At 45.9% G+C, this 27,676-nt stretch overlaps 1 protein-coding gene and 1 long non-coding RNA gene across 2 annotated transcripts in view; one reads left to right on the plus strand and one right to left on the minus strand.

The window, feature by feature from the left end:
* The first annotated feature begins 1,181 nt into the window (after nt 1–1,181).
* LOC110070408 (uncharacterized) lies at nt 1,182–23,733 on the plus strand. Its single transcript, XM_072987283.2, has 5 exons — nt 1,182–1,283; nt 3,414–3,539; nt 7,968–8,087; nt 8,829–8,932; nt 18,870–23,733. The coding sequence occupies exon 5, from the start codon at nt 19,081–19,083 to the stop codon at nt 20,920–20,922; it is 1,842 nt and encodes a 613-aa protein (XP_072843384.2). The 5' UTR covers nt 1,182–1,283; nt 3,414–3,539; nt 7,968–8,087; nt 8,829–8,932; nt 18,870–19,080; the 3' UTR covers nt 20,923–23,733.
* LOC144587444 (uncharacterized) overlaps nt 16,129–27,676 on the minus strand; it is a 75,484-nt gene continuing 63,936 nt past the window's right edge. Inside the window, exon 2 of the long non-coding RNA XR_013542602.1 lies at nt 16,129–17,429. This is a non-coding gene — a long non-coding RNA (uncharacterized LOC144587444). The remainder of the gene's footprint in view (nt 17,430–27,676) is intronic.

Here is a 27,676-nt window from a genome sequence, read left to right on the forward strand (position 1 = left end):
CATTCGCCCTGGAGGGGAGGAAGCCTGTGCAGCCCATGGACAGGGAGGAGAGTGCCTTGGCTCTCGCACACTCTCCACAACACGGACATCCTTCATAACAGAACCAGATGTACACATCGCCCCATCAGCCATAGTTCTGGCCTCCAGGCAGAATTACCAAGGTGGGGTTGGGGCCAGGGCACTGGGGGCCAAATATTCTCATAATGGCATCTCAATCTCGTCCTTTTGTAGATGGCTTTGCTGTGGCACAAATCGAGTCTGGATGCTCTTTCGAACCCCAGGCCACAAAACTCCTCTGGGGCTCATCATAAGGCAGGGAAGGACCCTCAGGCTGGGAAAGGAGGAAAGGCAGCAGGAGAAGAGGAGGACCCTATACGAGACGGACGGACTCCCTAAAAGAAGCCCCAACCTGGAGTTGATGCATGAGCTCAGCAGGACCGTTGAGGACCGGGCAATTTGGAGAGCGCTCCTTCACAGGGTCATCAGAGCCGAAGGAGAGCCCTGTGGTGGATCAGGCCCGGGGCCCCTCTTAGTCACGCTTCCTAGGTATCTCTCCCCTTTGGCCCCACCAGATGCCCCCCTGGGGAGCCCAAGAGACCCCCCCCAGATCCCAGTCTCCTGATGGGAACCCTCTTCCTCCCCGGCATCTGGTCTTTTGGGTCAACACGAGGCCTTGACAACTTGGTGGCCCCGAACAACAAGCGAGTCCTCCGTCACTTCCAAGGGCCTTCAGCTCATGCCCAGGTTCTCACTTCATGACCCATTTCGTCTCTTTTTTCCCCGCTTTATTTTGTGATTTGAGTTTTGGCCCCCCTCTCCCCAGGGAGATCAGGAATGGGTCCTTTCTTGTCACCCTTCCAAAAAAAGGCTAAAGACCTCCGTCTCTTCAGGCAAACTTTTGACAATTGGAAGTGAATCCCTGAACTTCATTTTAGCAGTTTTAAATCTTTTCCATGTTTTCATGTTTTAACCTTTTTCATTGTATTTTAAATCATATATTGTTTTATTTGTCTTTTAATATTTTAACTTATTGTGCCCCGATGGCTCCCCTTTCCCCAAGAAGACGAAAAGGCGGGGGCTCTTAATTATTCTTTCAGGAAACCGTTAAGCGGGAGGGGGGAGGACCATAGAGGTAGGAAGGAGGAAGAGGAGCGCCTCTCCCAGGGGGACTGGAAGCGGAAGCTGACTGCCTGTCCTCCTCTCTGTCTCCCCCAACTCTATGGTCTTCCTCACCCATTTCCCGCCAGAGGACTTGGAAGGAGCTGGGCGAGGTCGGTTGGTAGGTGTGTGTCTGTAAGAGAGAGTTGGTGGTTTCGGGGGGGGGGGGGGGGGGGGAGGGGATTTCTGAAAATGAACATTGGCCTGTGTGGAGGGGAGTTTTTTCGAGTGGAAAAAAATCGGATCAAAGCCAATCCGCCCCTCCCCCGCGGTTGCTCCACCTGCAAGGAAATAAAGAAGGACTCTCACTTAAACCCCCCCATTTCTTCATCTTCCTCGGGGGGGGGAGGGGCGTTGCTTCGGGAGGATGGGAGAAGAGACCCTAACCCTGCCCCTCCCCCATGCTCTCCCCCCCTTCTGCCCCTCCTTGCCCACCCCAGGCAAAGGGTCCACAAGGGAGGAGCTGAGCGCCCCCTCCTCCCCCTTTAGGGGAGACCCCACAGAGGCGATGGCGCCAGCGACCCTTCCCCCCCCACATGGAGAGACCCCCCCAAGGGTTCCTTCCTCCAAGGGGGGGGCCGGGAAGAGCCTCCCCCGGATCCTGGAGGAGAAGAGGGTCCGGGTAGGGGGTGTGTTCCCCTGCTCTGCTCCCCCTACTCTTCTCTCCCCCCAAAAAAACCCTTGTTCTCAGGTCAACACCTGGGGTCCCCCCATCCACCCCCCAAGTGCCCCCTCTTATGTCTTCCCGCCTGCTGCCCTTCTGGTCCCCCAAGAAGACAAAGGGGAGGGGCTCCTAATTAGTCTTATTACCCAATCCGTTGCTATCGTTCAGGCAAGGGGGGGAAGAGAAGGGGAGGGACCATAGAGGTAGTAAAGAGCAAGAGGGTCCCCTCCCTCCTTGAACAGAAGCGGAAGCTGGGCGCCTGCCGTCCTCTCTCTCTCTCTCTCCCACCTCTATGGTCTTCCTCACCCCTTTCCCGCCAGAGGACCCGGAAGGAGGAAGCGCGAGGTCATTAGAAGAGAGTCTGTCTGTGTGGGTGTTTGTGGGTTGGAGGGGATTTCCAAAGATGAACTTTAAGGGGCCCCCCCCCTCAACTCCCCAGGGACCGCGCGGGGAGGGAGGGTCTCTTCCCCACCCGGTGGAAAAAGAACAGCAAAGGCAACGCTCCCCCGACCCCATGGAAGGAAAGAAGGAGCCCCCTTTTTTCCTCCTCCTCCCCCTTCTTTCTTCCGTGGGGGGTCACGATCTCACCCCGGGGGGGGGGTGGAACAAGGAAGCTCCCCGGGATCCCCTTCATGCCCCGTGCGTGTGCTTGTGCAGGGAATCATCCTGGGGTGTGTGTGGTTTTGTCCCCTCCTGCATAGAGACCCCCCTTTTTCCTTTTAGGCTTTCCTTCCTTCGGGGGGGGGGGTTCCAAAGGGAAGGGGAAGTGGTAACTGCATCTCTTCCCCCCCTTAATTCTCTCCCCTCCTCCGTCTTCCCTCCCTCTTTTCTTCTGGACCAACTCTCCAGGTGACACCCCCCCCCAAACCAAGGGATTTTCCCCCTATGCTTCGCCATGAGGCCTTTTGGATTCCCTTTTAAAACTTAGGATCCTCCCTATGATATGAGTGCGTGTGCATGCAGGAAATCATCCTAGGGGAAGGGTTTTCCTCCTGCATAGAGACACCCCCGTTTTCCTTTTTGGCTTTCCTTCCTTCCTTTTGAGGGGGTTTCCAAAGGGAAGGAGAGGTTGTAACTGGGTCTCTCCCCCCCCTTATTTCTCTCCCCTCCTCCGTCTTCCCTCCCCCCTCCCTCTTTTTTCCGGATCAACTCCAGGTGACCCCCCCACCCCACACCAAGGGATTTTCCCCATACACTTGGCCATGGGAACTTTTAGATTCCTTTTTGGGGGGAGAAGAGAGCCATCCCTTTTTAAAAAGTTAAGTTTTCTTCCCCTTTTTTGCCATTTTGCTTCTAATGCCCTGTTTGCCCTCTTTGTGGGGCGAATGTTGGTCTTGGGGGGCCTTAGGGCCACTCTACTAAAACAAACTGTCTATAAATCCCTGAAATCAACACATTCCTTCCTTCATACCCACAATGTACCAGTTCCATCCGGGCAAGGGCTCTCGGAGCCGCCTGGTTCCCCCATCCCAGCCGGGAGTGTTTGGGGGACGGAGGGCAAGAAAGTCTCTCTGCAAGGAAGTCTCTCTGCACGTCCTGGAAAGGGTTGGAGGATTAAACGTGTGTCACCTTTTCTCCTTCCCGCGTCCAGTGTCCTTTCAGGAGGTGGCCCTGTATTGCCCCCAACTCAGAGGGTGGGATCGTCTAGATCGAGGCTCAAGATCTCTGCACGAGGACCTCCTGCTGGAAATGATTTTTGGGAACAAAGTTCCTCCAGGTAAGGATCCAGTTTCGTCTTCAGGCTGAGTGTATGTGTCCGGAGCCCAAAGCTCCTGTGCCACAGTCAAAAATGTGACAGTAGCATTTTCTTCTGCTGCTCCATGTGAATGAAGAGTTGGGATCCAGTGCAGGTTTTGAATTTATTTTTAAAAATCAGTTGTCCAGTACATAAACGGAGCAATAGCCTTTCTCATTACTTGCTCCCCCCTCCCACCCCACTCTCTGTCCCTTTGCAGACGTGGGATATAAGAGCTTTGAAACATGCCCTTAAAATGTTCACATTTCAGTCGGGCTCACAACACCCCCAAATGCAAGAGACTCAGAGGCTGATATTAGCTTTTCTACCAATAAATATCTATGAAAGGTTCTCCCTGCTCACTAAATAAATTAATGAAGTAGGATGGAAGGGATTTTACCCAAAGTTTCTTTGTTAATTTTTCCTGAAGTGCCATCTGGCCTCTTTTCACTGTGTCTGGTTGTAGCCAAGACCCCTTAAGGATTCCTCCAAAATTGATCAGCGGCTATTCCGGTCATCTAACACGTGGCTTATAAAAAGCTTGTAAACCAAATTTTCTTGATCTCCCATTCTTTCTCTCTCTCACACACACACAAACACACACAGAGAGAGAGAGAGAGAAACATGCTGTGCTGTATCCAATGACATTTCCAAGAAGTGAGCTCTGGATTGGAAAAGGTGTGAATGGGAGGCGGAAAAGCACAGAGGAGAAGAGCCGGCCGGGGAGAAGGGAAGTCAGGCCCATCACCCGCCCACCCCCCCTTGAACCCATTCAAGCTGATTGGCTGGCTGGCTGCCCCCATCTCTGTGGGTCCATTACAAATATCTCGACACCCCTCCTAAATAAAGTTTTGAACATTCCCATTCTACTTCACAAAACTACATGTCTTCTTTCTGGAAGAGGTTTTGTAAATAGGTCGGCAATATGGTCTTTACCAGGGCAAAATCCAACTTTTAGTTTTCCCTCTTTTACAGGCTGTCTTACATCATAGTATTTTGTACATATGTGTTTGTGTGATCAGGTCTTTAAATCTATTTGATCCACGCTAGTTCTATAGTTGTTTCTGCCTTGTACACTTGTATTCTCAGATAAACGGATACATGCTGTCTTATCCATAAAAATAGGCACAGGCTCAGTTACATTAACATTTAAATCTTTAAGTAACTGATCCACACTCGTTCTTTAACTCATGTAAAGAACACATTTCTGCTTCTGTGTCACTAGTGGAAATTCCTGTTTGTTTCCTAGACATCCACATCACAACAAGCCTCCCCCAGATAGACTGCTAAACCAGAAACTGCCTTTATCTGCAGGATCAGTTGCCCAGTCAGCATCTGCATATGCTTTTAATTCAAGACTGCTTCAAACCTTTAGGTTTAGCTTGTGATCCACAGTGCCCTTTAAATACCTCAATAACCTTTTTACTCCATTCCGCTCTCAAAATTTTGCTTTGACTTGCAGCCGGGGTTTTGAGATTCTATCACGGGGAAAAAGCTGGGAAATTTGAACTGCTTTCCCTCTTCTCCTTCACTGTAGTCTATTGTCCAACAACATATTCCAGCTCCTCTCTCCTTTTTTGTAGCTCTATGTTCCCCCCTCCTACTCAAAGGGTTTCAGGAAGGAAGGGAGGGAGGGGCTTCTCTGTGCAAAAGCCTTTGCAAGGCAAGCTCCCCCCCACACACAAATACACATTTTTGCCCTGAATCCTGCAGGTGTAAAAAAAGGAAATGAAAGAAAAATAACTTGGCTCTCTTCCCCTACCCCCTATTTTTCCCTTTTCCAGCCAAAGTCTCAAGGCCCCCCTCCCGGAGGGAAATTCCAGCCCCTCCCTCTTTCACAAATCTCGGAAAAGGCTGCACGTCCCCCTCCCTGAGGGAACGGGGCCAAGAAGGTGCAGGGAGGAAGAGGAGGAGGGGGGCTGCCAAGGGGTAGGAAGGGCAGCAGGAGGGTTGGGGGAGAAGGTGGTGGTCAGCTGGGTAGGAGGGGGCTGATGCAGGACCCCCCCCTTTGAGCTATATCCATCTCCCAAGAAAATGAGTTGGGTGGCTTTGACATCCCCTTTCCTTTGAAACAGGGACTGAAGGAGACTGTTGGAGATGATGATGATGAAGAGGACCCCTGTCTTTGATTTGTGAAAATCAAACACAGGGACTGAAGGGGGAGAATCCCTGATGGGCAAGAAATGGGGAAAGGGTTTTTTAAAGGTTTTTTTTTTTTGTGGAAATGAGAAGAGAGCCAGAGGTAGGTGGATGAAGGTGGGGGTCCAGGGTTTGGCCCCTGGGGAGGGGGAGGCACGGTTGAGAGAAGGAGGGATGGAGGGGATTGGATGTCTGGGGGAATTGCCCCCCTTTCCCTCCCCTAAAGGGCAGAGAAAGGGATCGGGGAGACTTTTTCCCTCCTGGCCCAACCCACCCCCTCCCCCACCCCAGCTGGGTTCAGAAAATCCCTGGCTCCCCTTGGTTGCCCGCTTTCAGATCCCTCTTGATCTGGTCCCCATGGGGCTCCCTGGTGGGGCTCCGAGGGCAGATCCTTGCACGGGGGGAGAGGGGGAGGCTGTGTGGCCTACTGGGAAGAGCCGGGCCATTTCAGCTCTAGGCAGGTGTTCTGCTGGTCTCTCCTGACCCTCTGCCCTAGCTGCATTTGTATTAGGAGTTACTGTTTCACCATTCTCTGAGATAACTTTGTTTTGCTGCACGCAGTACACTGACTTAGGCTTGGGTAAATTGGCTTTTTGACCCCCTTCTCTGGCTTTCTCACATTGTGAAATTAAATGACTTTTCTGTCCACAACCAAACCACGATTGGGAATTTCTCTGTTCTGGACTAAGGGTCTTATCTCCCTTCTCAGTGCTTGTATTTTGGCTGGCTCTGATCTGTGGGCCTGCCTACAAAATGGCCGCCACTTGTCTGCTGGTTCTTGAAGTAAACCTTGGGCTCTTTTTTGCTGTCCTCCCAGGTTTTTCTCCCTACTTTTACCTCAGAAAAATTTGGGTTTCGAATGTGTGAAATAAAATCAGCAACCCCTCCAGCTTCCTGAATGTCTTTGGGCTTTTTATCTCTCACTAGGTACCTCAGTTGTCCAGGAAGAAGTCAATAGAACTGCTCTAGCCCCATGATATTCTTAATATCTTGTACAGTCTCCACTCCTTCCTGTTGGAGCCACTTATCAAGATATTTGATCAAGTTTGCCCCCAATTGAGAGTAGGATTCTTCAGGTTTTTTCGTCAGTGCCCTGAACTTTCGTCTCAAATGCTCAGCATTGATGCCATACCGTGTAAAAACCAACTTTTAAAATTCATCTAAATCTTTCACTAAGTCCAATGGCATTTTGGCGTATATATCCGCTAACCCGCCACTAATCTGAGAGCTCTTCACAATCATGCATTCAGATCCCCTCACTTCAAAATCTTCACACGCACGCTCAAACATAATCATAAAAGATTCAGGATCATCGCCCTTTCTAAACACAGGGAATATCTTAAGGTCTACCTTGGACAGATGCCTCTCTTCAGAATTAGACTGGCTATTATTATTATTGTTATTAGCCTGAGCTGTTAGCTCCAACCTCTTAATTTCAAATGACATCCCTCCTTCTCCAGGGCAATCTTTTCCTTCTCCAGTTCCAATTTTTCCCTCTCTCCATGGCCATCTTTTCCTTTCTAGCTCTAAATCCCGCTGTCTCTCCTCAGCTCTAGCCTGAATTTCTAGCTGTCTTAGCCTGTATTCCTGTTCCCGTGCTTTCTCTAATTTCCATTTTTGAAATTCTATAGAGTCTTCCCCCCTTGAAGTCTCCATTCCCCTCTCTGAGGTAATTCCTTCTTGAGGTTCTTTCTCCTCTTGACCTGAGTCAACTGAGGAGGTGACTGGGTCTCTTCCCCCCTTCATTCTCTCCCCCTCCTTCTTCCCTGCACCTCCCCCTTTTCTTCCTCCCCCGACTGATTCTCCGGGTGACCCCCCCACACCACAGGATTTCCCCCCTCCCACGCTTAGCCATGGGGCCTTTTGGATTTCTTTTGGGGGGGAGAAGAGGGGCATTTAAAAAAAGTTTTTTAAAAAATTTGAAAAAAAGAAAGGTTTTTTTTCACCCTTTGTTTTGCTTCCAGTGCCCTGTTTGGCCTCTTTGTGGGGCAAAAGTTGGTCTTGGGGGGGTTAGGGCCACTCCTTCTTGGAAACCCCTTAGGGTAGTAGCATGAAAATAAGCTATCTATAAAGAAATCTCTGAAATCAACACATTCATTCCTTCATACCCATGACGTACCTGTTCAATCCAGGCAAGGGCTCTCGGAGCCGTCCAGTTCCTCCATCCCAGCTGGGAGTGTTTGGGGGACGGAGGGCAGGAAAGTCTCTCTTCACATCCTGGAAAGGGGTGGAGGATAAACCCGGGTGGTCTTTTCTCTTTCCCACTTCCAGTGTCCTTTGAGGAGGTGACCCCATATTGCCTCCCACAAAACTGGGATCTTCTGGATCAACACTAGAGATCTCTCTGCGAGGACCTCCTGCTGGAGATTTCTGGGACCGAAGTCTCTCCAGGTAAGGATCCCGTTGCCTTTTGGGCTGAGACTGGGAAGGATGATGGTTGCCCCACCGAAATGCCTCGGTCAACAGAAGCGCCCTGAGCATGTGTGTCGGGAGCCCAAAGCTCTTGTGTCACAGTCAAAAACATGACCCTACTTTCAATTTTGTTCTGCTTCTGCACACAACTGGAGAGTTGGGATCTAGTGCAGGTTTTGAATTTATTTTTTAAAAATCAATTGTCCAGTACATATACAAAGCAATAGCCATTCTCGTTACTTATTCCCTCCTCGCACCCCGCTCTCTGTCCATTGTAGATGTGGGATATAAGAACTTTGAAACATGCCCTTAAAATGTTCACATTTCAATCTGACTCACAACACCCCCAAATGCAAGAGACTCAGAGGCTAATATTAGCTTTGCTACTGATGAAATAGATATTTAGTCCTTCCTCACTAAATAGATTAATGAAGTGGGATGGAAGGGATTTTATCTGAAGTTTCTTTGTTAATTTTTCCTGTAGTGCCATCTGCCCTCTTTCACTGTGTCTGGTTGTAGCCGAAACACCTTAAGGATTCCTCCAAAATTGATCAGTGACTTTCTCCCTCCGGGGCCAACCCAGCCCACCCCAGCCGGGTTTGGAAGATCTCCAGGTCCCCCTTTCAAGGGTTTCCCCTTTCAGATCCCTCTTGATCTCTTTCTGTCCCTCCTTCTCCCTCTTCCTCAGGCATCATCCTCCCTTTTTTCATCTCTCTTTAGGCCTCATTGTGAGCTGCTTTCCCATTTCCACCTTGTCTCCTCTCTGGAGGGGGGCAGGAGGCCAGGCAGCCCCACAGGAGAGAAGGAGGAGAAAGGCACACCCTGTGAGTCAAACCTTGTTAATCTCATTATTGCCATTAACTTCCTCCCCCCCTCCAAGAAGCCTTGAGGTGGAGCCTTTTTTCTTTTCACCAAGGGAGGGATGATGGGCTGGGGTTTCCCCCGGCTGATAGGGAATTTGAACCCATGTCTCCTGAATCCTCCCACCACCCGGCCTCTCTGCACATGTGCAGAGTCTTTTCCTCTTGCCAGAGATCCTGCTCACCCCCCACCTTCTCATGGAGCTCAGGAACTCTTAGCGGGACCCTAACCTTGCGGTTGACCTGACTGGGGTGGGGATTCTTGAGTAAAGTGGCCAGATACAAAGTTCCAAACAGAGTAGTTCTATATCGAGCTGGAATTTTTAGCATGTATACCTTACTGAAACAATGATATCTATGTTGGCTTGGGCATGTTGTAAGAATGGCTGATGGTCAGATTCCAAAATATTTCTCACATGGAGAATTTAAAGGAGTTAAAGGAGTTCTAAATAGCCTATCTTCAATTTACGAACCGTTTATCATCTGAAAACTACCCCCACGCCATTTGTTTCTTCTCGGTGTTATCTGTCCTGGTAATTTATTGGATTCTCTGGACTTCTGTTTCCCTCCCTGCCTGCTTCCCTTGTTTGTTCCTGGATGGTTTTCTTCAGGAAAAGATGTGAGGAAAAGATTGCTCGACACTGATTAACTCGAGGATTGGAAAAACTGCTTTAACTCGCGAACCTGTTGATTTTGTAGTGTTGCCCTTGAGGCTGCATCTAGGGCTAAGGAACTCTGCAGGAAGACGCCCAGATATCATGGGGGTCTCTAAATGCCCCAGGGACACAGATGGCTTACTTCCATTTCCCAAGCAATCGAAAATAGGATATTTTTATTCCACCGAGATCCCAATTCATAACTGTTTTGAGATTTTGACAATAATAACGATGATAATGATGGTTTTAATTCACCACTCCAAAAAGCAGCTGACTCCAGTAGATCAACTAACAACTGTGTTAATGCTGATCAACCCAAGGACAAGGCCTCCCTGAGTTTAATTCAGGAATGACCGACAACACCAAATATTCTAATTGCTCGTTAGCTCACCTCTGTTTGCTAGTAGCAAGATCTTTGAAGCTTATTTGGAACAACTTAGCCTCTATGCATACTAAGCTGGATCATCTAACCTACTTGCACAAGAAACAAGGGATCATTGCAGATTGGGAAAAGTCTCCCCTCCAGTCTCACTTCTCCCAGAAAGCTGCCACTTGCTCTACCTTTAACTCAAGGCCCGATCCTGCTTGGCATTTGATATTACAGCCATGCAAGGCTACCCAATGACCCCTGGCTTTTCTGACAACCTGCAGGAAATAGACAACGTGCGCAAGACAGCTGTCATCGACATTGAACTAAGTAGGCTGAGGATGGACATTGTTGCCTTGCAAGAGACAAGATTGCCAGACATGGGATCTTTCAAAAAAAAAACTTCTCATTCTTCTGGCAGGGAAAACCATTGAACGAGACCAGGGAATATGGTGTTGGCTTTGCGGTCAGAAATACTCTGCTGAGATCCATTGTTCCACCTACTGCAGGGAGTGAAAGAATCCTGTCTCTGCAGCTCCACTCATCAGCGGGACTGGTCACCCTCATCAGTGCATATGCACCAACACTGTCATCCACAACAGAAGCCAAAGACAAATTCTATGACGATTTGGCGGCTACTATCAAAAAAGTCCCTGAGAGAGAGCCGCTGTTCATTCTCGGAGACTTCAACGCTAGAGTTGGTGCTGATCACAACTCTTGGCCCACCTGTCTAGGCTGTTTTGCCATTGGGAAGATGAATGAAAATGGCCAACGCTTGCTGGAGTTTTGCTGTTATTATGGTCTTTGTGTCACCAACACATTCTTTAATACAAAGCCTCAACACAGAGTTTCCTGGAGACATCCAAGATCGAAGCATTGGCATCAGCTTGACTTGATCCTCACTAGACGTTCTAGCCTATCTAGTATTACGATCACACGCAGCTACCAGAGTGCTGATTGTGACATTGATCACTCCCTGGTGTGTAGCAGAATAAAACTGCGAACAAAGAGATTGTATCACACTAAAAAGGAAGGAGGACCACATATAGACATCAACAAGATCCACAATCAAAGAAAAGTGGAAGAATTTGCCCAGGCGCTTCAGGAAACCCTTCCAGGCCCGGCTAATGCAAATGCACCTGAACGATGGGAACACTTCAAGAACGCTGTTTATAACACTGCCTTGTCCACATTTGGTAAGAAGACCAAAAAAACGGCTGACTGGTTCGAAGCCCATTCGGAGGAGCTGATTCCAGCCATCGAGGATAAGAGGAGAGCTCTAGCAGCATACAAAGCCTGTCCTAGTGAGTACAACTTGCAGGCTCTTCGAGCTGCTCGTAGCCAAGTCCAACAGACTGCCAGGAGATGTTCCAACGATTATTGGCTCCAGCTCTGCTCTCAGATACAGATGGCAGCGGACACAGGTAACATCAAGGGAATGTACGACGGTATCAAGCAGGCTTTAGGTCCAATACAGACGAAATCTGCTCCCTTGAAGTCTACTACAGGCGTGATCATCCAGGACCGAGCACAGCAGATGGAACGCTGGGTGCAGCACTACTCTGAGCTATATTCTAGAGAGAATGTAGTAACGGAAGAGGCATTAAATAACATTGAGTGCCTGCCTGTCTTGGAAGAGCTGGACAGTGAACCAACTTTAGCAGAAATAAAAGCGGCCTTGGATTCCCTTGCCTCTGGCAAGGCACCTGGAAAGGACAACATCCCCGTTGAGGTTTTGAAGTGTTGTAAAGAGATCATCATCACTGAGCTGTATGAAGTCTTTTGTCTTTGCTGGAGAGAAGGTGGAGTACCACAGGACATGAACGATGCAAACATCGTCACATTGTATAAGAACAAAGGCGACAGGGGCGACTGCAATAACTACCGTGGTATCTCTCTTCTCAGTGTTGTAGGGAAGCTGCTGGCCCATATTGTGCTGAAGAGACTCCAGGTGCTTGCAGACAGAGTCTATCCAGAATCACAGTGCGGATTCCGAGCTAATAGATCCACCACCGAAATGGTATTTTCCCTCAGACAGTTGCAGGAGAAATGCAGGGAACAACAACAGCCACTCTTTGTGGCCTTCATAGATCTCACAAAGGCCTTTGACTTGGTTAGCAGGGATGGACTCTTTAAAATACTTCCCAAGATTGGATGTCCACCTCAACTCCTTAATATCATCAGGTCCTTTCATGAGGAAATGAAGGGCACTGTAGTTTTTGATGGCTCAACATCAGATCCCTTTGACATCCGAAGCAGAGTAAAACAAGGCTGTGTCCTTGCGCCGACCCTGTTTGGGATCTTCTTTGCTGTCATGCTGAAGCAGGCCTTTGGAACTGCAACAGAAGGCGTCTATCTCCGGACTAGATCAGATGGAAAGCTCTTTAATCTCACTAGATTGAGAGCGAAGACCAAAGTCCAACTGAAATGCATGCGGGACTTCCTCTTTGCTGACGATGCAGCCATTGTTGCCCACTCTGCTGAAGACCTCCAACAACTCATAAATCTCTTTAGCAAGGCCTGCCAAGACTTTGGACTAACTATCAACCTGAAGAAAACACAAGTCATGTGCCAGGGCGTGGACTCACCTCCCTCTATTACTATCTCCATGCAAGAACTGGAGGTTGTTCATGACTTTGTATACCTTGGCTCAACCATCTCTGACACCGTCTCTCTAGATGTCGAGCTGGATAAACGCATTGGGAAAGCAGCTACCATGTTCTCTAGACTCACAAAGAGAGTATGGTTTAATAAGAAGTTGACGGCATACACCAAAATCCAGGTCTATGGAGCCTGTGTCCTGAGCACACTCCTATACTGCAGCGAGTCCTGGACGCTTTGTGCACGGCAGGAGAGGAAGCTGAACACCTTCCATATGTGTTGTCTCCGACGCATTTTTGGTATCACCTGGCAGGACAAAGTTCCAAATAGAGTAGTCCTGGAACGAGCTGGAATTTTCAGCATGTATTCAATACTGAAACAGCGCCGTCTACGTTGGCTTGGGCACGTCGTGAGAATGGCTGATGGTCGAATTCCAAAAGATCTCCTGTATGGAGAATTAGTGCAGGGAAGCCGCCCCCGAGGGAGACCACAGCTGCGTTACAAGGACATCTGCAAGCGGGATCTGAAGGCCTTAGGAATGGACCTCAACAGATAGGAAACCTTGACGTCTGAGCGGTCAGCCTGGAGGCAGGCGGTGCATCATGGCCTCTCCCAATTTGAAGAGACACTTGTAGAGCAGACCGAGGCAAAGAGGCAGTCCCGAAACAAGCAAAACCAGGGAGCTGGACAGGGGACAGATTGGATTTGTCTTCAATGTGGAAGATATTGTCACTCTCGAATTGGCCCTCTCAGCCACACGAGACACTGTTCCAAGACCTCCATACAGAGCGCGATACCATAGTCTCTCGAGACTGAAGGATGCCTACACACATGCAAGGCTGTACAATCTGCAGCCATAGGGGCCAGATTCCATCCTGGAACTCCACATTTTTAGCGTCAAGGCACCTAAAGTCCCTTTTAGCAGTCAAGCAAGCTGATCTGGAATCAGTAGAGCTGTTGAATAGCATCAGTGAAGCACCAAGGGCCTTGCTAATCTTTAGCAGTCCCAAAATACCACAGCTCCTCCTAAGTAGGAAATCCTTCCTTCACTCCAAAAGTGTTTTCCCTGTGAGAGTTTTCCAGAACATTTCAGTTGTCCCATTTTTTCCCAAAAGGCCCCTGGCCCCGACGCAGTCATCCCAAAACTACTGAAGTTCCATCCAGAATGGTGGGCTCCTCCTCTAGCTGCCCTGTTTACCACGATAAATAGCACTGGAATAATGCCCAAGACATGGACCAATGGTATCATTGTCCCTATCTATAAAAAGGGCAATCCTTCATTTCCCGAGAACTATTGGCCGATTAGCCTTTTATCGGTTGTCGGCAAGCTTTATGCTAAATTTCTCTTAGCAAAATTGGAAGGCTGGCTCACAACATCCAACATAGTAGGCCCAGAACAAATAGGGTTTCGCCGTGGCAAGACCACCCTCGACCACTGTGTCGTTTTATCACATTTAGTCTCTAAATACAGTGGGAAATCTGGAAACAAACTCTTTGCTCTCTTTTTAGATCTCAAGGTGGCATTTGATTCAATCTCGAGAGAGTTGCTTTGGGTTAAGCTGGCCAAGATAAACATGGACCCCAGACTGCTCTCCCTGATTAAAAACCTGTACACACGCACCAGCTGCCAAGTCAGGTACAATCTTCAGGGGAATTTAACTCCGGAAATTCCAGTTTGTAAGGGTGTGAAACAGGGCTGTATCCTTGCCCCAGCACTTTTTAACCTATTCTTAAATGATTTAGCCCCAGCTTTACATGCAGTCAACGGACATGCCCCTAAACTTGCCCACTGCCACGTTCCCATCTTATTATATGCGGACAACACAGTTTTACTGTCATGTTCCCAAATCGGACTGAGGCCTTTATTACAACAAGCTACGACTTATCTCAATGCCAATCAGTTAACCCTGAACTACGGGAAAACAAAGATCTTAGTTTTCTCTAAATCTTGGAAACAATCATCATGGTCAATACAGGGAAATTCTACTGAGCAGGTCAAAACTGTCAAATACCTAGCGATTTATTTTTCCTATAATGGTAGCTGGGCAACCCATCGTAAATGTGCTGTATCAGTGGCAAGAACTAGTGCCTTGGCCATTGCCCTTTTTTTATTTGAAAGGGAACCGATATGTCCCAATGGCCCTAAGAGCTTTTAACACAAAATCTAGCCCCCAGCTCTTATATGGTGCCCCTATATAGATCGACGCCTTTAATCACACTACCGAAGGAAAATACTCGGGCTACCAAATTGTGTCCCCTAGGCTGCAATATGCACGGAAACCGGATCTTTACTGCTAGAAACCCGTGCCTGGTTCTCAACCTTTAAGTTTTGGCTTCACCTTTTATTTAACTATGACCAGAACTCCCTCACCTTTTCGATGCTGATGGATCATCATGCATCCAAATGGTTGACTGTGATCCAGAAGAAAATCATATCCCTAGGAATTTCTCTGGACACATTCTATCTGTCCTCTGCCTTGGCAATATTTCAATCAATTAAATGCAGATTGCTAGACATCCAACTGCAACATCTGACTGAGGCAGCTCGGAAAACCTATTCTCCTAGTCAACATCTAGGGTCTATCCCAGAATTCTTGGCTTCTAGCTTCCTACTTCTTTTACTCACCAAAGAAGAGCATTCATGCTGCCTAGATTTAACGCACTACCGTTGGCTGTTCTATTTGGAAGATTCCGCAGAACCCCACGCAATCTTAGACGATGCCCTTGCAGCCAAGGAGCCATCAAAACAGTCCCTCTTGTTCTTTTCAACTGTCCTTTCTATAGCAGCTCCCGAGCAAGATTTCTTGATCCATTACTCTCTGACTCTCAAGATCTTTCTGATAATGCCAAGGTTTACTTTTTAGTCCATAGGGAAAACAATTATGTCACTACTCATGTTGCTTGCTTTTTACAATCTGCGATCCAAATTAGAGAGACTATCTCCCAGGTATAGACCATGTTTGTATTAATCCCCCCCCCCAATTTTAATCTGGTTTTAAAGGACTTATGATATCTTACACTTTTATTTCTGGGCTAAAGTATATTGTACTTTTTTAATGCCAATAAAGGTCTGTATGTATGTAAAATTAGTGCAGGGAAATCACTCCAGAGGAACACCACAACCATGATACAAGGATATTATCTGCAAGCGGGATCTGAAGGCCTTAGGAATGGACCTCAGCAGGTGGGAAACCCTGACATCTGAGTGTTCAGCCTGGAGGCAGGCGTTGCATCACGGCCTCTCCCAATTTAAAGAGACCCTTGTCCAGCAGGCCGAGGCAAAGAGGCAGTAACGAAAGCAGCAAAATCAGGGATCTAGACGGGGTACAGATTGGATTTGTCTTCAATGTGGAAGGGATTGTCACTCTCGAATTGGCCTCCTCAGCCACAGTAGACGCTGTTCCAAGTCCTCCAAACAGAGCACGATATCATAGTTTCTGGAGACTGAAGGATGCCTAATCTTTATGTTGCTGGCCATACATTCCATTAATTCTTTTTTGGCCTTCTATCTCATCTGCTTACGTCTTTTGCCAGAGTTTGTTTTTTTTCCTCAGTTGGGAAGCATTTCTATTTATGGAAGGACCCCCTTCCCTTTAACACCTCTTTAACTCTGTTCTTTAACCTTCTTGGACTTAATTGAGCTCCCCTTTTTTATTGGGATACACTTCCCCTGGGCCTTGACTACCGTTGTATTAGGCTCCATACCATCTGGAGAGATTTTTTTACCTTCCCTCTCAACTTCTTTTTAGCTAGTTTCCTCATCTGTGGGTAGTTCGCCCTTCAGAAACCAAAGGGTTTTTGATCTGGAGGACGATAGCACATCCAACCCACAGTGATTCTATGATGGACTGAGACCCACCATCCATCTCCATTCTGCTGGATTCTACCCCTTCTTTGACCTAGATGGCCACCCCGCCTCCCACAAGCCCCCTCCCTATCCCTCCTGGGACTGTGGAATCGGTGGCTGCTGTATCCATGTTCTATCTAGCCTCCAAATGTGCCAGTTCCCCCCTCTTTTCTCAGACGCTTCAGGCATTTGTGTAAAAGCACCTGCGTATGGGGACCCCCAAGAAGGGCGGCTTGGTTTTTTTCCCCCCTATAGAGAGCTCCTTGCAACGAAGACACACCCATGACACTTTTGCCCAAGAAGCATGTAGTCATGCAGATGACCCTTGGTGTAAAACAGGATAACCCCCAATCCACTGCTGTCTTCCTGAGTGTGTGCTGGTTTTTGTTTCGAGCTTCCCAAACCTCTTCCTTAAAGGACACGAGAGGCAGGATCTGGGGCCCTGGCTTCCTCCCCCCCCCCACCGCTGAACTTGCTGAACTTACCCTGCTCTTGGCGGCAGGAGGCAAGGACCGATAATGTGACCCCATCTGCAACAGAATGTGCAGCATTCAGAATTCGTCATATTTCGCTGGGGTCAGATACCTTCTCCATTTCAATGTATAAATTGAATGTTCATTTCTATTCCTCTCACATGACTTGGTTTAGGTCTCTCTGGAGCCAGAGGCTGGGAGTTCCCTTCTAGCTCTGCAGTTCTAAGATTCTATTAACTCTGTACCTATTTCCCTGGCCATCTCTGCTTCCTATCCTGTTTTCAAAAATGCCTCATGATTCTCTACCCGTAAGAGCATCTCATAAATTCTACATTCCATCCCTTTCATGGACCTGTCCTTTCTCTTCTCCCACTGAAGGATAACCTCTGCAGACTTTGTCAGTTCCCTGCATTGAGCACTCACTGCTCTTCACCTGTTCCCGAGTCCAATAATCGAGCTGCATCACATTCATCCACATTAACTGTTGCTGGGTGATTCTTCTTCTCTTGTTCATCATCTGGTAGATTAGAAAAAGAAGAGAAACAACCACTTCAGAAATCTGAAGCTTCAGTCACAGCAGCCACCTGAGTAGACATAAAAGAACATTAACTGTTCATTTTCTAACACTGTCCTTCCCCCCCATGTTCATTTTTGCTAACCAATCCTTTAATTCAAATATTTGTTTTCTCTTTAATAAACTTTGAGAAAATCCTTTCTAATTTTCTGGAAAATTCACGACAGTCACTGGGAGGATGAAAAAAAGAGAATTAAAAATTGATCTTCGGTCCAGTTTTCATTTTAGACGTGACATTTTGACCAAAGTGTGGTGGCTGATATTCCTATAATCATTTAAATTGTTTTTAATTTCTAACTTCAACTTTTGAACTTTTTGCTTTTTAAAATCTTTTAATTTTAGTAACATTTATTCCTCCTTATCGTAGTCTATATAGTAATAGCATTTTTCCTCCTTATTCTACTAAAACTTCATCTCAAATTTATTCCCATTTATTTTGTCCTTTCCCCACTGATTATAACTGCTGCTGATCATGGTGATCTCTCCTTAAGAGGCATCTAGAACAGTGTTTCCCATCCTGTTTTGAGTCGTGACCCACTTGTATAATTGCTAGGAAATCTGCAATTTTCATTAAAAGGCATTTTAATGGGATAACAACATCACATCAAAATAGACATTTCAGAATAGAATGTGATGCTAATAATTAAGGGAAGGCTGCAAATCTGCCTCTACCAATAAAAATTGAGAAGGAAATAAAGTTAATATATTTTGACGTACAGTGGTGCCTAGCTTAGCGATTGCTCCGTTGAGTCACAAAATCGCTTAGCGATGGGGTTTTGGCCATTGCAAGAACGATTGCTTAGTGATGACCCCTATGGGGAAAAATCGCTTTGCGATGATTGCAGGGAAGCGATCATGGCAAAGCGAACTTTTTTAAACAGCTGATCGGCGGTTCCAAAATGGTCACCGGAAAAACAAAATGGCCACCGCTTTTTTGACTCACTTTAGAGGCACCCAAAATGGCCGCAGCTATGGAGGAATTTCACTTAAGGTTAGTTTCTAAGCCGATAGGAACGCATTAAACACGTTTTAATGCGTTTCTATGGACTTATAAAAATCGCTTAGCGATTAAATCACTTAGCGACATTTTTCCGGAACTGATTAACGTCACTAAGCGAGGCACCACTGTACTTTTTTGGTTGTGGAAATGTTCCTTCCTTCATGACTCATCCCCCCCAAAGGTTCCTCAGCGAATTGCCCCTCCCACCTTGAGGCCAAAGGAATGCCGTCAGGTCCAGCTACACAGACACCCTGGTTCTCCTCCCTCACATTTTTGCCTGTCTTTCCTTCCTCCTCCATTACTCAGACAGAGCACAAATGCATTTCTCCTTATCCCTGCAGATTTCTGAAGTGGTTGTTTCTCTTCTTTTTCTAATCTACCAGATGATGAACAAGAAAAGAAGAATCACCCAGCAACTCCTGGGGCAACCTCAGAAGAAATAGATAAACAAGGAAAAAAATCAGAGAACTGAAAATCCAACTGGGCAGGAATAGATGTCACCTGAAAGAACTCTTGCAAGGGAGAAACCAAATAAATGCATGTCACTGCAGTAGACATCAAAGAACTCATACAGAGCAGAAAAATTATCCATGCATGGAATGTGGAAAGAGCTTTAGTCACAGCGGTACTCTGAAAAGGCATCAAAGAACTCACACTGGGGAGAAACCATATATATGCATGGAATGTGGAAAGAACTTCAGCCAGAAGGTCCAACTGCATTCACATCAGAGAACTCACACTGGGGAGAAACCGTATGAGTGCATGGAATGTAGAAGGAGCTTCAGTTGCAGCAGTGCCCTGAGTAGACATCAAAGAGCTCACACTGGGGAGAAACCATATAAATGCATGGAATGTGGAAAGAGCTTCAGTAAGAGCGGTCATCTGAGTTCACATCAAAGAATTCACACTGGGGAGAAACCGTATGAATGCATGGAATGTGGAATGAGTTTTATTCACAGCGGTACTCTGAAAAGACATCAAAGAACTCATACTGGGGAGAAAACATATAAATGCATGGAATGTGGAAAAAGCTTCAGTCACAGCAGCCACCTGAGTAGACATAAAATAACTCACACTGGGGAGAAACCGAATGAATGCATGGAATGTGGAAAGAGTTTAGGTGATAGCAGTGCCCTGAGTAGACATCAAAGAACTCACACTGGGGAGAAACCATATAAATGCATGGAATGTGGAAAGAGTTTCAGTCAGAGCAGTGCCATGAGTAGACATCAAAGAACTCACACTGGGGAGAAACCATATAAATGCATGGAATGTGGAAAGAACTTCAGTCGCAGCAGTACCCTGAGATCACATCAAAGCATTCACACTGGGGAGCAACCACATAAATGCATGGAATGTGGAAATAGTTTCAGTCAGAGCAGTACCCTGAGTTCACATCAAAGAACTCACACTGGGGAGAAACCATATAAATGCATGGAATGTGGAAAGAACTTCAGTCGCAGCAGTACCGTGAGATCACATCAAAGAACTCACACTGGGGAGAAACCACATAAATGCATGGAATGTGGAAAGAGCTTCAGTCAGAGCAGTACCCTGAGTTCACATCAAAGAACTCACACTGGGGAGAAACCACATAAATGCATGGAATGTGGAAAGAGTTTCACTCAGAGCTGTGCCCTGAGTTCACATCAAAGAACGCACACCGGGGAGAAACCCTATAAATGTATGGAATGCGGAAAGAGTTTCAGTCACAGCTGTGGACTGAGTTCACATCAAAGAACGCACACTGGGGAGAAACCACATAAATGCATGGAATGTGGAAAGAGTTTCAGTCAGAGCGGTGGACTGAGTAGACATCAAAGAACTCACACTGGGGAGAAACCACATAAATGCATGGAATGTGGAAAGAGTTTCAGTCGGAGCAGTGCCCTGAGTTCACATCAAAGAACTCACACTGGGGTGAAACCACATAAATGCATGGAATGTGGAAAGAGTTTCACTCAGAGCTGTGCCCTGAGTTCACATCAAAGAACGCACACCGGGGAGAAACCCTATAAATGTATGGAATGCGGAAAGAGCTTCAGCGACAGGGGATCATGTACTAAACATCAAAGAACTCACACCGGGGAGAAACCGTATAAATGTATGGAATGTGGAAAGAGCTTCTTTCAAAGCACTGCCCTTAGTTCACATCAAAGAACTCACACCGGAGAGAAACCATATACATGCATGGAATGTGGAAAGAGCTTCAGTGACAGGGGATCATGTACCAAACATCAAAGAACTCACACTGGGGAGAAACCATATACATGCATGGAATGTGGAAAGAGTTTCACTCAGAGCAGTGCCCTGAGTTCACATCAAAGAACTCACACCGGGGAGAAACCTTATAAATGCATGGAATGTAGAAAGAGCTTCAGTCATAGCAGTAGCCTTAGGTCTCATCTTAAAATTCATACTGGGGGGAAAGCATAGAAATACTCAGAATGTAAACAGCCTCATTAGGAGCAATAATCTTTGTTCATATCAATACATTGAATGTGGAAAGTCTGAATTAGACCCATAGCCTTAGTTATCATTGTCACGATGACCTCTACCTAAAGAGATAAGGGTTGTGGGTCAGGGAGTCACTGTAGGTGCAAAACTACCACCTTTAGTGCCTAAGGTAGGTCCTTTAGGCCTCAGAGGTGTGTAGTAGAAGCCCCATGGACAAGCCCAACCTTAAAAGAAAACTTTGCTTACTTTCAAAGCAATAGATCGAGTGCTTCTTTGGCCAGACAACAGCCTGAGCAAGTAGGACCTCTCAATATTACAGTAACAATGAGTGACCTCAGATCCTCACTAGATTTAGATGTAATCCTGCTGTTCAAGAGACCAGTCCTCTATTGAAGAATTAAAAAAAAAAGTCATTTCATTAGAATACAGTTGTAGCCTTAAAGGCGTAAGCATTAGACATACCCATCTGTTACAACGATTAAAAGAAGTCTACGATTTCTAAGTAAAATAACAACTAGAACCTAAGTTACCATCTTTGCTCTCACTACATGTTTGCATCTAGGGAAGCTGGGTGATTTCTCCCCTCTCTTCTCTTTCAAAAGGCAAACCTCTCACATTCCACAACATCCACCATCAATCTGTCACATACATGAACAACCATTTTTCTGGCTTATTATTATGCTCTGTTTCATCTTCTCTGGGCCTCTTACAACTCTGCACAACAATATCATGAGAACATAGCTTTTAAATTCATCTTACACAGACTCCGTCTTTGTATGACAAGTTCCAGTTTCCTCCTATCTCCTCACACTCATCGAAGAACACAGATGAGGCAGAAACTAGAAATTCACGGAATGTGGATTGAGCTTCGGTTGGAGAGATAACCTTGAGAGATAACTTTAGCTGTATGCATTATTAAAAAGAATTATCTTTATGGGAAGCGGGTTTTTTTTATCCTAAAATAACACTGCTTTTAAAAAGGTGCTTCAGAGGTGCATTAAAAGTGAAAGGTTTTAGAAAAATCACTGCTGGGGATATAGTTTACATTGCAACCCCTTGTTTTGGTAAAAAAGCTGCTGATAAGAACGCATAAGTAGCTCATTCAGTTTTGTGCTACTTTCCACTGGAAAGAATAGACAAGAAAATGCTGACGTAATATGAAACCGAGAGAAAAGAAAAAACAAGTGAATGTTGGAAGTCCGTTTGTGATGTATGTAATTCATAATGCTAATTAACAAACGGATGTGGAAACTTGTGTTAAACCAAGGAGAATAATAATATATTGTACAATGGAAGCTTTTAGAGAATTTGTGTAAAATGAAAAAAGATGGATGTTTGAAGGCTAAGTGATGAAAGATGAGCAAGTAGCAATTAGGCAAAATGTGTCATTTGTTTTAATAGGCTTTGCCCATGTAAATAATAATAGTAATTGTGTTTTGAAGAGGCAGCCAATGAATATTCTGTATTTTTTATCAACAACTAGACATTTCTGTACTGATGAGATTTGTTCAAACTTTGAGTTTTTCAAGCTCTGATCTCTTCAGGCCCTGGACTGCATTGGGTCAGAGTTGACCCAATCCTTTGATTTTCATCATCTGAGCTTCTCAGAGGCTGGGAAACCCAAGCCTTATGAAGAGGTTGTTTTGCTGACTGAGGAAGAACAAACACTGTTATTAGAAAGGGATGGAGAACCACACAGGATTTATTTTCATGGAGTACAACAACAGATGATGGAACTGATGCAGGGTGAAATTCTTTAGAAAAGAGGAAAGATAACCATATGGCAGTGACAGCCAGCAATGGATTTTACATACTGCTGGTTGAGAAGAAAATTCTCTGTGTGTTAACAACCTGCTTAGAGCCAAATAATGCTTTTGACATTGTATACATTTATTTTTAAAGTTTAAATACTTTTGCATGTCTTTCATTGAAAATGATAAGGTTTTTTTTCTTTTTATCATTGTATTGTTAGAAACTTTGAAGTGTTATGAAGATGTATTATCTGTCTGTCTAGATTATGAGCTCTGGTGTTTTAATGTGCTTGTATTTTTGATTCAAACATGTCTTAAAATTTGCCTATAACCTAAGTTTAAATACTCGCATCTTTTTACAAGGTGCAAGGATGTATTTTAAGTAAACCTATAGTTTTTGCATAACTGGAGGACTTTTGGATTTGAAGATCTGTACCTACAGTTTTTTTCTCACACATGTAAGACTTCCTCTTATTATTATTATTATTTTGACTTAGTATATTTAAGCATGGAACCTAGAAATGATGTTAATAAAAGAACTTGTGCAGAATTAAGAAGTTTTGGAATTGCCTGGAATCATTGCAACAATTAAAAGACTTCTTATGAGATACACAGATTGACAGGTTTGATATAGACCTGAATGGAATTGTTAATCCAGTTTTATACAAATCAGTTGTAAAGAGCATGAATGCTGTAAGTCTTTGTCAGAATCTATGTCAAGAAAGAATGTAAGGTAACAATTTATACAGCTGGGATGATACAAGATATTTGTATCAGCTGTGAAGGAAAACCAAGGATTGGCTGAACTCGGAATAAAGCCAGCAGCCTCAGCACACACATGGTGGTTGGTGCAGATGGTAGGTAAGGTGCTGTGGCAATGTGACGTCGTGGAGAGAACTTGGAGAAGAAGACTGACTGCTGGACTGATTTATGCCTGAACTCTTGTTATTGCCGTGAATTATCATTGGACTGAATAAGGACAAAACTGTATGTATGTATCCTGCAACAAACTTGATTTAATATAATATTCTGCTATCAATATTGTCTCATTGCTTGGTGACTTCATCTCTCTGGGAAATTCTACTCATTAGTGTCCCCTGGCACGCTGCAACTCTATCACAGATGAGCTTCAAACACCTTGTCTTGTCACTGATTGTCTTTGTGAGGGACAAGGTCAGGATGAATTCTTCCCAACTGGAGTGCCGTCCTTTCCTTAGGAGAGGATGGAGAAGCTCATGAAGCCCCAGAGAAACAACATATGACCCATCAGAGAAGCAACAGCTCAGTGGGGAGAACGAGATGAGAGATATCAGATGAGAAGGGTCACAGAGAAAACCAAGAAGATAGAGATAGGTCTGGGTGAAGAATCAAAGGTTCAGAGCAGTGAAGGGAATGGAGAGTCTGGAAATAAAGAGCCGGAGTGCCTAAGGTGGAAGTTTGAGTGAGGGAAGCAGAAAACCCATCAGAGGGAAGGAAGGCTCCACCGGGTGAGGGAATGTTAGGAGCAGCGGGGGTGAAGGAGAAAAAAGAAAGGAATGAGACAGGAAGAGGGAAGAGATATATATCGGGAGGATAAATCAAGAAGGGACAGTGGAAGCTGGAGAGGCAGAAGGGCAAAAGAAGGAAAGGGTATTATTTTAAGGCTGGAAGAGAATATGAATGGAGAATCCCTGGACCTAGCAGTGGAAGAAATTGATGATCCCTCATGAAGAGGCGGAAAGGAGAAGTAAGACCTGAGAAACCCTCCTATTGGGGAGAGAAAGAGAAGAGAGTGGGGCAGAAAGATCAGGGAGGAAAGAGGCATGCTAGCCAAAGAGAGAAAGGGAGAGATGGACCAACCCCTCAGATACGGCTTTTGGGCAGACCCCGGTGGGTCAGTTGTCTTTTTTTGAACCCAGAGGGGAAATCACACATCTCCAGACATCTGAGAATATCAAACCGCCACAGTCTGGTTTTGTTGTGGGAATCACCCATTTTCTGCAATCATATCAGCACTGATGAATTGTAGAATCTTCTCCTTGCCTGGGAGGTCTATAAATTTCTGTAGGATTCCTGTGGAGTCGGGTGTCCTAATGATTCGTAGCTATCAAAGACATGGAGAGGCCATGGAAATGCATGGAATGTAGGAGGACCTTTAATAAAAAGAGTCATCTTTCTAGTCATCCAAGATCTCCTATAAAGGGGAAACCCACTGCTCAAGTGAAACTGCTACTGTGTTTCTCCGAAAGTAAGCCCTACTCTGAAAATAAGCTCTAGTTGAGTGAAACCCTGCCCTCCACCAGGGACTCACCAGGATCCTCCCAAGCCCTCGAGAGAGTCTCAAAACTTCTTCCCCTCCTCTCCCCCTTACTTCACTCGCAGAGGGGCTGGGCAGCCTCCTGACAGTGGCAGAGGCACTTCTGGAGGAAATGGTACCAGGGGAAACAGTAGATTATTCCACCCAATGTTGTGTCATCTGCAGATGTGATTAGCATTCCCAGCACCTCCAGATCCAGATCATTAATAAAAACGTTGAAGTGCACAGGACCCAGGATAGACCCCCTGGGGTACCCCACTTGTTACCTCCTCCCAGTTTGAGAAGATGTTAATCATCCTCTGAGTATGATTCAGTAGCCTGCCAGCTGTTTGATCCATCTCATGCCTAGTTGCTAATCAGACTATCAGGAGGCACTTTAACAAAGAGCTTTGCTGAAGTCAAGATATCTGATGTCTACACCCTTCCCATTATCGGGGAGGTTACCAGATCAAAAAATTAGGTCAGATTAGTCTGGCAGGATTTGTTATTGACAAATTCGTGTTGGCTTCTAGTTATGACTGCTTTTTTTCTAGACGTTTGTATGATGGCCGCTTTATAATCAGCGGTTCTGAGAGTTCTTCAGCCAGTCCCTTCAACACCCTCGGATGCAGTTCAACAAGCTGACATGTGGGACAAATGCAGATTTGTTGGAGACATCCTTAGCTACCTGGGTCTGCCAATAACCTTTAATATGATCAAATCTGGTGATATATTGGGCCTTTGCCAAGGTCTCCATGAGGATATCCATCCATAGCATAGAGCAGTGACATCAAACCTTTTTGGTCCCGAGTGCTCAAACTGGGGGAAAACAAAAAACCCAGCAGGTGGCGGGCAGTGGTGGCAGAAGCAGATCAGGCCATAATAGTGTTTGAGGACAACACTACATGTATACAGATAGCAACCACAGGGGAAAAAATTAGATGCAGAAAAAGAAAAACTGATTCAACTACAGTATTGTGAAACAGAAGAGAATGTGGCAGACATTCTAACGAAACCACTGAGTGTGCAAAGACACGGGGAACTAACTGAAGAGTTGGGAATATGTTCTGCTCGGGTGTAAATTGGCCTATGATAATCAGCACCCATATTTTACAAGTGTGCAAAATGCTGAATCATGCAGTCTGGGATGATGCAATGTCCACAATGACTGGCTGTATGTAAATGTCATCATCATTTAGTCATGTCCGACTCTTCGTGACCCCATGGACCAAAGCATGCCAGGCCTTCCTATCTTCCACTGCCTCCCGGAGTTGTGTCAAATTTATGTTGGTTGCTTCGATGACACTGTCCAGCCATCTATCCTCTGTCGTCCCCTTCTCCTCTTGCCTCCACACTTTCCCAACATCAGGGGCTTTTCCAGGGAGTCTTCTCTTCTCATGAGATGGCCAAAGTATTGGAGCCTCAGCTTCAGGATCTGTCCTTCCAGTGAGCACTCAGGCTTGATTTCCTTTAGAATGGATCGGTTTGTTCTCCTTGCAGTCCAGGGGACTCTCAAGAGCCTCCTCCAGCACCACAATTCAAAGGCATCAATTCTTTGGCAGTCAGCTTTCTTTATGGTCCAGCTCTCACTTCCATACATCACTACAGAAAAAAACATAGCTTTGACTATTTGGGCTTTTGTTGGCGATGTCTCTGCTTTTTAAGATGCTGTCTAGGTTTGTCATTGCTTTCCTCCCAAGAAGAAGGTGTCTTTTAATTTCACTGCCTCCGTATCTTCCCCTTTTATTTCCCAGGAGGTGATGGGACCAGTGGCCATGATCTTAGTTTTTTTGATGTTGAGTTTCAGACCGTTTTTTGCACTCTCCTCTTTCACCCTCATTACAAGGTTCTTTAATTCCTCCTCACTTTCTGCCATCAGAGTGGTATCATCTGCATATCGTAGGTTGTTGATATTTCTTCCGGGAATCTTAATTCCGGCTTGGGATTCCTCCAGTCCAGCCTTCGGCATGATATATTCTACATATAAATTAAATAAGGCGAGGGAACGATATACAGCATTGTTGTACTCTTTTCCCAATTTTGAACCATTCAGTTGTTCCATATCCAGTTCTAACTGTTGCTTCGTGTCCCATATATAGGTTTCTCAGGAGGTGGATAAGGTGGTCAGGCACACCCATTTCTTTAAGGACTTGCCATAGTTTGCTGTGGTCCACACAGTCAAAGGCTTTTGCATAGTCAATGAAGCAGAAGTAGATATTTTTCTGGAACTCTCTGGCTTTCTCTATAATCCAGCGCATGTTAGCTATTTAGTCTTGAGTTCCTCTGCCCCTTCGGAATCCAGCTCGTACTTCTGCCCCTCCCCCCCCCCCCCGCTCTTCATTCATAGAGGACATAGAGCTACGATGGAAGCAGAGGGGGCTCTTCCCTTGGTGCATTTCAAAGAGGAGAGTGCAAAAAACGGTCTGAAACTCAACATCAAAAAAACTAAGATCATGGCCACTGGTCCCATCACCTCCTGGCAAATAGAAGGGGAAGATATGGAGGCAGTGTCAAATTTTATCTTCCTGGGCTCCATGATCACTGCAGATGGAGACAGCAGCCCTGAAATTAAAAGACGCCTTCTTCTTGGGAGGAAAGCGATGACAAATCTTGACAGCATCTTGAAAAGCAGAGACATCACCTTGCCAACAAAAGTCCGAATAGTCAAAGCTATGGTTTTTCCTGTCGTGATGTATGGAAGTGAGAG

This window comes from Pogona vitticeps, chromosome 2 (assembly GCF_051106095.1).
Source record: "Pogona vitticeps strain Pit_001003342236 chromosome 2, PviZW2.1, whole genome shotgun sequence".
NCBI lineage: Eukaryota > Metazoa > Chordata > Lepidosauria > Squamata > Agamidae > Pogona > Pogona vitticeps.